Source organism: Rhinichthys klamathensis, unplaced genomic scaffold, assembly GCF_029890125.1.
Source record: "Rhinichthys klamathensis goyatoka isolate OS25496 unplaced genomic scaffold, OSU_Roscu_1.1 h1tg000029l_1, whole genome shotgun sequence".
Lineage (NCBI taxonomy): Eukaryota > Metazoa > Chordata > Actinopteri > Cypriniformes > Leuciscidae > Rhinichthys > Rhinichthys klamathensis.
In genome coordinates this window covers 5,829,411-5,842,500 of record NW_026606579.1, presented here as the reverse complement: position 1 = coordinate 5,842,500, position 13,090 = coordinate 5,829,411, and the positions used below count along the sequence as shown (strand labels likewise).

The window sequence follows — 13,090 nt, the reverse complement described above, 5'->3', positions numbered from 1 at the left end:
TGGGATTTGGGATGCGAAATGTAGGATGGGAGATGTGGGATCTGGGATGTGGGATCTGGGATGCGAGATCTGATTTGGGATGCGAAATGTAGGATGGGAGATGTGGGATCTGGGATGTGGGATCTGGGATGCGAGATCTGGGTCTGGGATGTGAGATGTGGGATGGGAGATGTGGGATCTGGGATGTGAGATGTAGGATGGGAGATGTGGGATCTGGGATGCGAGATGTAGGATGGGAGATGTGGGATCTGGGATGTGAGATGTGGGATGGGAGATGTGGGATCTGGAATGTGAGATGTAGGATGGGAGATGTGGGATCTGGGATGTGGGATCTGGGATGCGAGATCTGGGTCTGGGATGCGAGATCTGGGTTCTGAGATCTGGGATGCGGGATATAGGACTGGAGATGTGGGATTTGGGATGTGAAATGTAGGATGGGAGATGTGTGATTTGGGATGCGAGATGTAGGATGGGAGATGTGGGATTTGGGATGCGAGATGTGGGATTTGGGATGCGAGATGTAGGATGGGAGATGTGGGATCTGGGATGTGAGATGTAGGATGGGAGATGTGGGATCTAGGATGTGGGATGCGAGATCTGGGTCTGGGATGCGAGATCTGGGATGCGAGATCTGGGTTCTGAGATCTGGGATGCGGGATATAGGATGGGAAATGTAGGATGGGAGATGTGGGATTTGGGATGCGAAATGTAGGATGGGAGATGTGGGATTTGGGATGCGAGATGTGGGATTTGGGATGCGAGATGTAGGATGGGAGATGTGGGATCTGGGATGTGGGATCTGGGATGCGAGATCTGGGTCTGGGATGTGGGATCTGGGATGCGAGATCTGGGTTCTGAGATCTGGGATGCGGGATCTGGGATGCGAGATCTGGGATGTGGGATCTGGGATGTGGGATGTGGGATCTGGGATGTGGGATCTGGGATGTGGGACCTCGGAGCTCCAGCAAGGTGTTGGATCTGCACCAGACCTTCTCAAACTCCTGGATTAAACTAAAAACACATTGAACAGGAGCGACAGAACAAACTCTCACTGATCAACCAGTGGATTTGGGTTGAAGGCACCATGTCAGATTGTGTATCTGTGTGTGTGTGTGTGTGTTAGAGAGAGTGAGTGCTTGTGACTGTGTGTGTGTGTGTGTGTGTGTGTGTGTGTGTGTGTGTGTGTGCGTGTGTGTGTGTGTGTGTGTGTGTGTGAGTACATGTAGTGGTAATGGGATTGCAGCAATTAGAAACATTGAAATATTTGCGTGGGAAACAGAATTCTCTCTAGAAGAGACTCAGATCGATGTGGGAGGCCTGAGAAACTGATTTACACACACATTCAGTTAGTAATGCTGAGGTCACGGGGTCAAACACATGTGCTGTAAAGTGTGTGTGGTGCACTGAGTTTACTGCAAGCTTGACTTGATCATTGTAATCTTGATTAGGCACTAAATCTTATGCCTAAACAATAATGTGTGTATGTGTATAATTTATTATTAATTTTTGAGTGAACTGCAATTTATTTAGATTTTCTTTCTGTTGATAGTTTTCACATTCCATTGATCATTTGGCAGGTTGTTTATTTTGTGTTAAAGGAAAATGTAAAGAAAAAAGTCAACATGTTACACTGCAAAACATTTTTTTTTGTCTTGTTTTCTATTTAAAATATAAAAAAATATCTGCCAATGGGGTCACAAAAATAATCTTGTTTTCCCTTTGAACGGAGTTTATTTTTCTGACCCCGTTGGCAGATATTTGTTCTTGTTTTAAGCACAAACTCACTAAATTTGTAATAAATTTTCAGTAATATCTTCAGTCATTTTGATATGGAAGCTTGTTTCCGCTACAGAATGAAAAATAAAAAAGGTAATTGCGACTTTTTATCTCACAATTCTGACTTTTTTTCTCACAATTGCGAGTTTACATCTTGCAATTCTGACTTTATTTCTCACAATTGCGAGATATAAAGTCAGAATTGCGTGATATAAAGTCAGAATTGCGAGATATAAAGTCAGAATTGCGTGATATAAAGTCGCAATAGCGTGTTATAAAGTGAGAATTGCGAGATATAGTCAGAATTGATTGATATAAAGTCGAAATTGTGTGTTGTAAAGTCAGAATTGTGAGATATAAACTATTCTGAGGGGAAAAAAGTCAGTCTTTTTTTCCTTAGAATTGGCCTGATAACTCGCAATTGCTAGTTTATATCTCACAATTCTGACATATCTCACAATTCTGACTTTATATCTCGCAATTCTGAGAAATAAAGTCGCAATTGTGAGAAATAAAGTCAGAATTGCGAGATAAAAAGTCTCAATTTTGTCTTTTTTTCTCGCAATTGCAACTTTATTTTTCACAATTCTGACTTCATATCTCGCATTTGTGAGATAAAAAGTCGCAATTTTATTTTTTTATTCAGTTGCGGAAACAAGCTTCCATATTTGGCTTCTCCAGTAACTGTGTCTTGATTTAAGAATGTTTAGATATTTGTGCTGGAAAACAAGACAGAAACACTGAGGAACAACATCATGTTTTCCATTTTACTTGAAAACGGCATATATAATTGGGAATTGATTGGATTGTGAAAAGCTTTTATTTTTGAGTGACAGGTAAATGTGACCAATGCTAATTCTGTTTTTAAAGCTCGTATCTGTTTAGAAAAGCTTTTAGTGATTTGATGATTGCATGTTTGATCTGTTTGTCTGTCCTTTTGCATAGCTTTGTATTTTACTGATCTACTTTTATGTTGATCCTTGAGTGCATTGAAGGGCGCCTATAAATAAAAGTTATTAATAATTCTGACTTGTGTCTCGGTCTTCTCTCCACCAGCAAGCGTTCGGTAACACACGCTCAGCTGATGCACGATAAGGGCCGGACGCTGCAAGACTTTAAGAGACGCTTGTGGCTTCAGGAGCTTCTTCATGAAGTTCATACGGCTGAGGTCCGCGAGGCTCAGCAGCCGAGGGGCGGAGTCAGCAGCGGAGGGGGAGGCGGCTTCACCGTCGCCGTGCCGATGGGAGTCGGCGTCTCCATGGGAACGGGAACCGCCCATCCGAAACCGGCCGGCGGCACCAAGAATCTGCCGATCAGCTTCCGTCTGGAGGACGAGGAGGGAACAAACCTCCCGCAAGAAACCAACAAGTCACAAACGTACAAGGAGAGCACGATGAAGGCCATCGGGAAGAGGAAGAAGAAAGGAAGAGTGGGGAAGAGGAGAGATGGGGAGAAGAGGAAGAGAAGGGCTCGTTCACTGGAAGAGTTCGGCAGCGGCTTCCACCTGGAGTGGGCGATGCACTAAAACACTGTCAGTCTTTGACAACGGTACGTTATGTGTTCTCTGATAAGATACTCATCTTTAGGGGTGTAACGAGACTCTCATGTCACGATTCGATACAACTCGTATTATCGCCATACTCAAAGACACATGATAAAAGCTAAATTTGATATTACATTGTGTGTGTAAATGAATAGACTTGATGCTGGAAACCCAATGAACAATAGAGACACCACAATAACAATATTCATGATCCTGAAGCTGAAAATATCATTATTTTAGACGAATGCTTGCACTCTTTCACTGACTAGATATATTTAAAATAATGTATAGGCCACTTTTACTAATAACCAGACATTTGGCATTATCAGGACACACAAATATGCATTATTATACATTATATTCAACATTATATATAGTAGTTTAATGTAGTGCTGACACTAAAACTCTGAAAACTAGAATTTTTCTCACACAGTAATTTTTATTTTGGGTGAACTATCCACGATACATATTGTTGCATGTTTGTATTGTGATATATTGTGACACGATATATTGTTGTTACACCCCTATTAGAAGTACATGGTGCGTTCAAGTCATGTCGGATATTTGAGTTTAACCACAAAATCATAATTACGATTGTTTCAGGAGTCATTAAGAAAAGTGGATGCAGCATCTGTATTAATGGTACATTTGTTCAAATTAATTTATTTACAATAAAACGATCTTAAGTTGCATGTACAGAATCCCATACACTGAAAATCTAAATTAACTGGTTTTATTCAAGTCGAAAATATTATTAAATATTGCTGAATTAACCTAAATACATTTATACCAACAAAATAAATTGTTTTGGGTTAAATCGAGTATAAAATGTTAAAAATTGCAGGTTACCGTTTTTTGCAGTTACATAACGATTCAATTTACTCAATCAGAAACTCGCCCGATGTGCATTATTTATTCATTATGTAAGTTTAAAAAAAAAACGTTTAATTTTATACAGAAAAGGTCACATTGCAGATGTCATTTGAACGTCGTAATTACGATTTAAATATGAACATGAACGCACCATTTGCTACTAACTAATTGCTACATTGAAATAAATGGTAATGGTTTATTATTCAACTCAAAATTATTACTCAACATCACTAATTCACTACATTAATTCATACCAACAAAGTTAATTTGTATGGGTTAAGTCAAGTAGAAGTTGCTCTTTAAGGTAACAATTGCAGTTTTAAAACACATACATTACATTAAATACATCTAAAAATGTATATATATATATATATATTAAATAACAAACAGCATTATTTTTTACTAAGTATTTGTTTTACTATAAAATCTACTATATTTATTGAACAATAAATCAGTTTTGTACCTTTTCTCTTTCAGATCCGCGAGGACTTTTGAAATGGACACCTAAATGCTCATGTTACCGTCCACTGTAAAAGTGAGAGGAAAATATTTATTGTCTGTAAATATTCTCAATGCGCCCGAACAGTGACAATGACAAATAACGAAACTGCTAAAGCATTATTACAGCTCCACGGAGCTACAGATTTGGATCCTTGTGAATACTTTGCTTTGTTTCTTTTTCCTTTTTATTCTTTTTTTATTTTTAGGACTATGCCTCTATTACGGTGTCAGAATTCCTGTAATTTATTTTGTTTGAATGGTGTATTTATTTTTTAAAGGTATCAAGGTGCTGCTGACCTTCTATATTTTTGTACTATAATGCACTTTAGATATATAAATATAGAAATATATACAAGTCATTTTGTTAATGGACGTATTTTGTGGTTCAGTTGAATGAAGAAGACTATAGTCATGCCCACCTCTCTGTCTGTTCATTGTGTGTTCATCAGCTTTGGCATCCATGTTTCTGTGAGTCTGTCCCAAAACTTAGTGAGCCGCCTAGCTAGACAGCATCATAGACTCATTCCCTATCCGAAGGCATCCTTCACATACAAGACAGTCACAGAAAGCTTACTAAAATCAAACATCCAACACTCAAAAATTGTACATTTACGTATTTGAATTGCATATTAAACTTCCATTCATTTGGATTACGCCGTTTTAACAAACTAATAAACTTAGGGTGCGTTTACACAACAACGATGTACTAAAAATGAAAACATTTTTCCTTCGAGTTTTTCGCGTACAGACCAAAACGTGAAAATGAAAATTAAAACGACTAGACGCGTAATGTTTCTTTACAAAGTGACATCGCCATCTACTGGCCTGACGACAGAATATAGTTTTTTTCCCCTCACAATTCTGAAAAAAAAATCATAATTGCGAGTTGTAAAGTCTGAATTGCGAGTTGCTGAATTTTTTCACACTTTTGAGAAAAAAGACAGAATTGGACGTTTAAACACAATTGTGAGTCTAACACAAAGCTGTATTCTGCTGTCTGGCCAGAATAGTTTTTTTAAACTATAAATACATTTATACCTACACATTAACCTAAATACATTTATTCCAACAAAATATATTGGTTTGGGTTAAATCGAGTATAAAATGTTAAAAATAGCAGGTTAAAGCTGTATTCTGCTGTCTGGCCAGTAGATGGCGACGTCACTGTAAAGAAACACTACGTGTCTATAAACTGAACAAGTAATATGCATACACATGACTTTACCGTTTTCACAATCAGCATAAATGTGTTCATTGTGTAAAACAAATCAATGTATTCAGTTAAAGCTGCCGTCGGCAATTTTTTTTTTTTATCATATTCAGTGAAATCGACACTATAATCCGACAGAACAACATAAATAAAGTGGTTTTAGAAAAAAACCAGAGCTTCTAACTCCACCTGGAGCTTGTTATTTGTTTTACAAAAATCCACAGCTCCCGGTTCATCATGTCCAATCAGCGCAGGGGGGTGTGAGATCTGACTGTCAATCACAGATCGGGCACACACCACCCCTCGCGCACGTTACAATCACATGCACACGCCGGAAGTTCGCGCAGTAACGAAGAGTGATGGCGGATGTATCTTGCTTTCAAAACACTACAGTGTTTCCTCTAGGATTTTTTCCAGCCGTGGTGGCAGGCCCATTTCGCCAGGGGGAGGGGGCATGGCCCATGAGTGATATTCCCATTGGCCACGTCCCCTTACCCCAGGTGTTTAAACCTCCCCTAAGCATTACATGAAAGGCCCCAACCAGAGCGGCAAGCGATTATGCGCATCCCGTGCGCAGAGTGATGCACTTGAAGCAACGCAAAGTCACAGCGCGCAGCGCTTCGCACTGAAAAGTTCAAAGCACAAAGCGAAGAGATTATATCTATGTATGCTTAATGTATTATATATATGCAACAGTTTATTGAGCCTTTTCTTTTAACAGTTTTAAATTTCAGGTACAGTGTGCATGGAGAACAATTCATAGTGCTCTCTACTCTAGTGCTGTAGTAACAGACACCCGGGGGAAAGGAATATGATTTAGAAAGCGCTATAAACTCCAGCAAGATAAAGTAATTGTATGCAAACTATAGACCTTTATCTACAAATAAAGTATAATAATGGGAACATTGATCTTGAAGAGAGTGTCGTCGTGTTACTGTCGTAACCGAACGCGACGCGCTGTTTGAATGCTGAATGGAGAATGACCGAGGATGAGTTTCCATTAACTTTAACTTAACGACTTAAATATTCATTTTTACCTCACATGATGCTATTGAATGACTTTAGAAGTTTTGGAATATAGTGCGGAAACTTTATGGTGCTTTACAATGTTTTGTATGCCTTTAGTGGGGCTTAAAAATAACACATACAATATCGGACCGAGAAGCTGCAGCCGTGGCGGGATGATTTTAGGTGTGGCGGCCCGCCACGGCAGAATGAATGTAGCGGAAACACTGCACTAACAAATCAAGTAAGCTCATTTAGAGTATAAATGACGTTAGCAATTGCAATCTATCGGTAGATTAGCCAGGACAGCATACCTCCAAATACTCCATGGTGTTGATGGATGCTGATGAGACGGGCGCGTCACAGATAACCTGGTGCACACGCACTGACAAGCACGAACTCGGTGGGGGGGGGGGGTATCCGTTGATAGTGGGGGAGGGGCATGAGAGTTGTAAACATTCAAAATTTTGCCAAAGTCCACTCAATCTGCCACACTTGCCGACTGCAGCTTTAAAAAAGTATGAACACAGCTAGCCGTGGAACAAGAAATATTCAATTAGTAAACATTGGATTTATTGATTTTATATATATATAATCCTAGTTATTGTGCATTTAAAACACACTCAGTTTATTAGTATTATCACAGAAATCTGACCTGTTCATTGATGTATGACTGACAAATATGCATCACATTAAGTTTATTAGTTTATGTTGAAACTAATCCTAATTAATGGAAATTTTATATGCAATTCAAATGCGTCTTACATTTATGCCTGAATATTTATTTATTTTTTGATTGAAGATGACTGAAATGTTATTCATGCATTAGGAACCCCATATTTGTACATTTATTTTATGTTGTTCAGCTTGTCGAACTCAAAAGTCTCCTGCGTGCGTACACCACTGTTTTTCCCAGATCAGCCATTTAGGTTAGGATGCCGCTCACTAGGGTTTGCAGACGGGCTTTTGTATAGTCTATATGTTTATCTTGGGTTTCTTTCCTGCTGACCTGGACGAGCCCCACTTCATCACATCAGTAAAGAGAGAGAGAGAGAGCGCCACCTATCGGCCACAGCTGACGTCACAACCACACAACGATCTTCTGTACACGACCAGCACACGTTATAGAATAACTCTTGTTGTTTTGCACTGAGAGAGAAAAAAATATGTACTGAATGATTAAACATCTGACTTTTCCTGCAGTGTCTGGACTTCTGTGTGTGTGTGTGTGGTATATTTGATTGTGTGTATCTCAGGTTCAGAGTAAAGAACAAGGCAGAGTGTTTGGCTCTATTTTACCCATTTCCTTCTGATGTGGAAAAATCAGGCCGTAATGAACGGACAGCGTTTGAACTGGAGTCCGTGCGCGTGGCCGTTGAAGTTCAGCATGGACCTAAAGTTGTCAAAAGTCTTGTGTGGAAATACAAATCGCTGATTAAGGCCAAGCACAGTTTCCGCGAGCACGCGCACGCTTGGCAGTCCGCTTAAACGCACTTAATGTGTTCTTGTGCTACTGTGGTGGCAGCAAACCTCAGCACTCAAGAGGGCGATAGAGTTTCCTTCAAATGTTTGTACCGTTAAACCAGATGTGTTATTTTTCATGTAGCCACTATAAACATGTCAACAGTTCAACTTTAACTTACTTGCTCAGCGAGATTCCCTTAAAAATGTTGCTCTGCTATGACTTTAGTTGAAAACTGGCTGTAGAAGCCAATTCATGCTAATGCCAAGCTCTGTATGTAGCTATTTAAAGGGATAGTTCACACAAAAAATCAAATTCTGTCATTAATTACTCTGATGTAATCGTTCCAAACCTGTAAGACTTAACTCATCTTCAGAACTCAAATGAAGATTTTTTTGTGAGAGATTTATGTCCCTCCGTTGACAGGCTACGCAACTACTTTCACACTTCAAAAAGCGATGTCAAATTTAAGTGAATGCATTCGAAATATGGTTTGCAAAACATCAGGAACATTACCCAGGTCCCTCTCTCTCTCCCAGAACATTAACATTCAACTTTTCCATGGGAAAGGGGGGGGTCTTTGGCACTTGGCATGCTGGGAATTAATTCAAATTCTCTGACATTTATTTGTTTGCCTTTGATGAAAGTCACACAAGCAGTTAATGAAGGCTGAGATCAGCCGTACGGATGGAGCTTCACGCTATGGGATTTAGTCGTTTTTTCCCACTTTTCCACCGGCACTCATCTCACACAAGCTTTTACAGGCTACAAGAACTATTTACTCGTTTTGGGATCATTTCAGGATAACAGATTTGTCAGCATGTTGTCGACATACTGTAAAGTGACCCCCAACAGATCAGACCACACCGACTCCACTCAAAGCCGTTTATAACTACCGGTAAACATATTTGCTCCTGAATATATCAGACTATCACATTTCAGCAAGATTCAGCAAGACACTGTTGCATTCAGCTAAATACAAATGGGGAGTAAATTGAGACTTTTGCTGAAGTTTCATACTATAGACCCTCACACTGTAAACAAAATAGCTTTTTCATTGTTGTTTCCACCATAGAATAAAAAAGGTAACTGACTTTTTCCTCACAATTCAGACTTTCATTATAGGCCTATAGGCTATCTCACAATTCTGAGAAAAAAGTCTTGCAATTATGACTATTTTTCAGAATTCATAACTTTTACTCAGGATCCTGTGGGGAAAAGCCAGAATTGTGAGATATAAACTTGCAATTTTGTTGGATTTTGTTTCTGAGTTGTTGGAAAATGCTTAGAAGACTATAGAAACTTGTTTCCGGCACAGAAGAAAAAAAGGAACTTTTTACATCACAATTCTGACATTTTTCTTGCATTTGCGAGTTTATATCTCGCAATTCAGATTTTATAACTCGCAATTCAGATTTTTTTTTCTCAGAATTGAGTGATATAGATAGACTCACAATTGTAAGTTAATAGTCAAACTTTTTAGATGTAAACTCGCAAATGCGAATTGTGATATAAAAACCTTTTTTATTCCATGGTGGAAACAAGTTTCTACTGTCTTCTGAGCATTTTCCAACAACTCCGAAACAAAATCCAGCACACAAATCTAGTGAATGACTAAATGTACTAGAACTCAGTGAAGGAGGTGAGCTGATTTCAAAGCTTTTCAGACTAATAATCACCTCACTGTAAAAAAAATAGTTACTGCCTTAAAAATATTAAGTAGCCTAGTACAATCAACTTGGATGTTTAAATAATTCAACTTAAATTACATTAAACCGGCTTAAAAAGAGTTGAATCTTGTATAACTTATAAAAAAAAAAGTTGAAAATTGCTTAACCTGATGAGTTAAAGCAATGTAATATGCGGTCATAACTGATTGATCATATATTTTTTTACAGTGCTGTTGTGACAGGCGGGTCACAGCTGGCAGGACTTCTGTGGTTCCTCCTGGAGGAAAAGCAGGATAAATAATCAAACGAGAATGAAACCCCACCTGTAAAACTCTATCAGCGTGTAGGAACTGGGAACAAGACAGACAGAGAATGGAGCCGTAATGGCGGAAAGTCTGAGTGTTTCTTTGATGTTCTGCAGGGAAAGAAAGCATATCGTCAAACACACTTAAACTATAAAGAATGGACGTGTTTTTCTTAAGTCTTCAGGGGACGATGTGTGTGTTTAATTGACCTAATTACAGCTCGAACCAAAGGCTGATTTTCACATTCAGCGGAGTAATTGCAACCGTCGCGCTGCGGTTTGTACTTCTAGTAGCAGTGAAGAAGAAATTTTAAAAACTCGAGGTAGTTCGGGGCTCGGGCTGTCCGAGCGAACTGGATCGGACAATTACCTCCTCCGGCAGAGAAATCAATCGGGCCTCAAGCGTGGGAAACATCTGTACAATTTAGATGGGCGTTTGCTGCCGAGCCATGAAAATTACCTAGGATTATTGGTTCAGAGGATTTCCTTGCCAAGCCAACGGCTCTGTACCTGCGCGCAACGGTCTTAAACACCCTGTGAGGTAAAGTAGTGCCTCGGACAAAAATGAGGTAGTGCCTTTTGCTTTTTAACACGGTTCCATGGATTGTGAGGAAAAAGCTTTCCGTTTAAACAAACACTAACAGGCCGGCCGCCGACAGAGAGGAGCAAAAAAACGGGCTTTGGCTCTCAGGACCGTGTTTTAAACCCCGGCCTCGAATCTTTTAATAACAAAGAGAGCCGAGTGTGATTTTCAGAGCCGCTAAAGCAGTTCAAACAGAGGAGTTTTTCAACCCTCAAATGTGTGATTGTTGCTCTTGTTGGATATTAAGAAAATACCTCCCAACTCTAATCTGCTCATATTGAATAGTCTACGTGCTGTGAATATAATAAAGAATAAAACTGATATTGACCCCATGACATACATTTTTTTTTACCTTTTGTCCGTTTCTTGACCTTAAAAAAAACGTTAAATAAGTATTTCTATTATGGGAATCTTCTCTACTTTATGAGTATATTTGAGGATGTGCGTCCACCACCTGTCCTGTAAAAATAAAGCAAAAATCGCAATAAATAAATAAAAATAATAGCCTAATAATTAAAGGCCCAATAAAGTGCCTTGAAATGAGCCGCATTATTCAGTGTAAAGACGTAATTTCCACTGAAACAGGAAGACAGGGCGGGGCGCACCCGAATTTTTTTTCCCCAGGATGGTTGGGGAAGACTCATGAATATTCATTAGGGAACTCATCCCTGATTGGTCTTAACCCCAGTGACTGGTAGGGGCGGGGTTAGGGGTAGGTCATCAGACCAATCAGGGATGAGTTCCCTAATGAATATTCATGAGTCTTCCCCTACCATCCTGGGGGGAAAAAATATCACAGGCGTGGCATATCGAACAGCTCCTCCCCCTTTTTTTAAAAAGCCGTTTGGTTTATTACAGCTGTTTGGTTTATTACAGAGCCGTTGAGATCGATAAGGCCGCAGTTTCCTCATAATCTCTAAAGTTTCTTCTCCTAATCTCCATATCGCTTTAAAATACAGCATTCTGTGCAGAATTTAAAGGTGCCCTATGTAAAAATTGAGGTAAAATTATCCAAAAAATGAGCTACACGCATCAAAAGAATGAGAAGAAATAAGTGCAATGATGTCATTAAAAAATTGACAAGTTATAGTGCTGCCGAGATATAAACCTAAATTAGCATGCTAAATTACTAGCGCCGGCCCGACTGGTGTCGTAATACCAGTTTCGGCCATGGGAGGCGGTATGCGGGCAACATACATAACCACCAGCCAAACTGCAGTACACGAATAACTCGCACGGCTTGTGGGCGTACTTGAACCTGATGTCAATCGCGTCTATATGAGACCGGCCTTTATAATTTAGTGTTGAGATGTTGTTCATTGAGTCTCTAATCTCTAAAAATCTCCAAACGAACTGCGGTCTTACTATCGTCAATTGATTTGATTAATATGCGCGAGGGAGAGAGAGAGCAGGAGGACTGCGCTCGTGTTGTTTGAAGACGTGAGAGTGCGCGCGCGCGGCCGGGGCGCTCTCTCTCTCTGCTCGTTATAAGCCCTGTCAAGCGCAGCAGTCATTATATTCTACATCACTCACCGATCAAAATAGGCTTTGGCGGGACAAAGCGGACGATTTGACGGTTTTAGAAGATTAACAACCCGAAACTAAAAAACAGACTAGAGTAGGCCTACTTTCTGGAAGTATACTGCCCCCATCTGGTATGGAATATGTGGAGTATGAATTTTTTTGGCAGACATTCCACATGGCACCTTTAAAGGATCCAATACGTATTGTGGCCTGCGTCCACTCGATCATATGATCCACTCTGTGCTGTCCTGTCTCTGGACACTAACGAGAAACCAGACTTCATTCGCCCCAGTGGAAAGCATATTTACATATCTGAATCGTTCCCTAGCCCCTATGTAGTGCACTATGTGCCATTCACCATATAAAAATAGTTGTGTGAACAAGTGACTGATCTTAGCCCTAGCTTCACCATCTATTTATAATGTAGGGAGGGATACTTTAGATTTTAGAGAGCATTTGATTGGACAGGAAATCTGATGTGTGATGTCATCAAATCATTGATCCATATTTGTGGAAGTGACTTAAGTTTTGAATGCTTATATCTTCTAAATGCGAATTTTGTCGTTGTTTTGGAGCACACTAACTTATAGATAACAGTAAGACTAACATATTCATCCTAAAAGCCAAAAAAAACCTTGA

The 13,090-nt window shown here is 39.6% G+C and overlaps 1 protein-coding gene across 1 annotated transcript in view; it reads left to right on the top strand.

Annotated features, from left to right (window-relative positions):
- pthlha (parathyroid hormone-like hormone a) overlaps positions 1-5,535 on the top strand; it is an 11,684-nt gene extending 6,149 nt beyond the window's left edge. Inside the window, 2 exon segments of the mRNA XM_056245389.1 lie at positions 2,833-3,324; positions 4,670-5,535. Coding sequence (XP_056101364.1) covers positions 2,833-3,301 — 469 coding nt within the window. The 3' untranslated portion in view covers positions 3,302-3,324; positions 4,670-5,535.
- Positions 5,536-13,090: the final 7,555 nt, after the last annotated feature.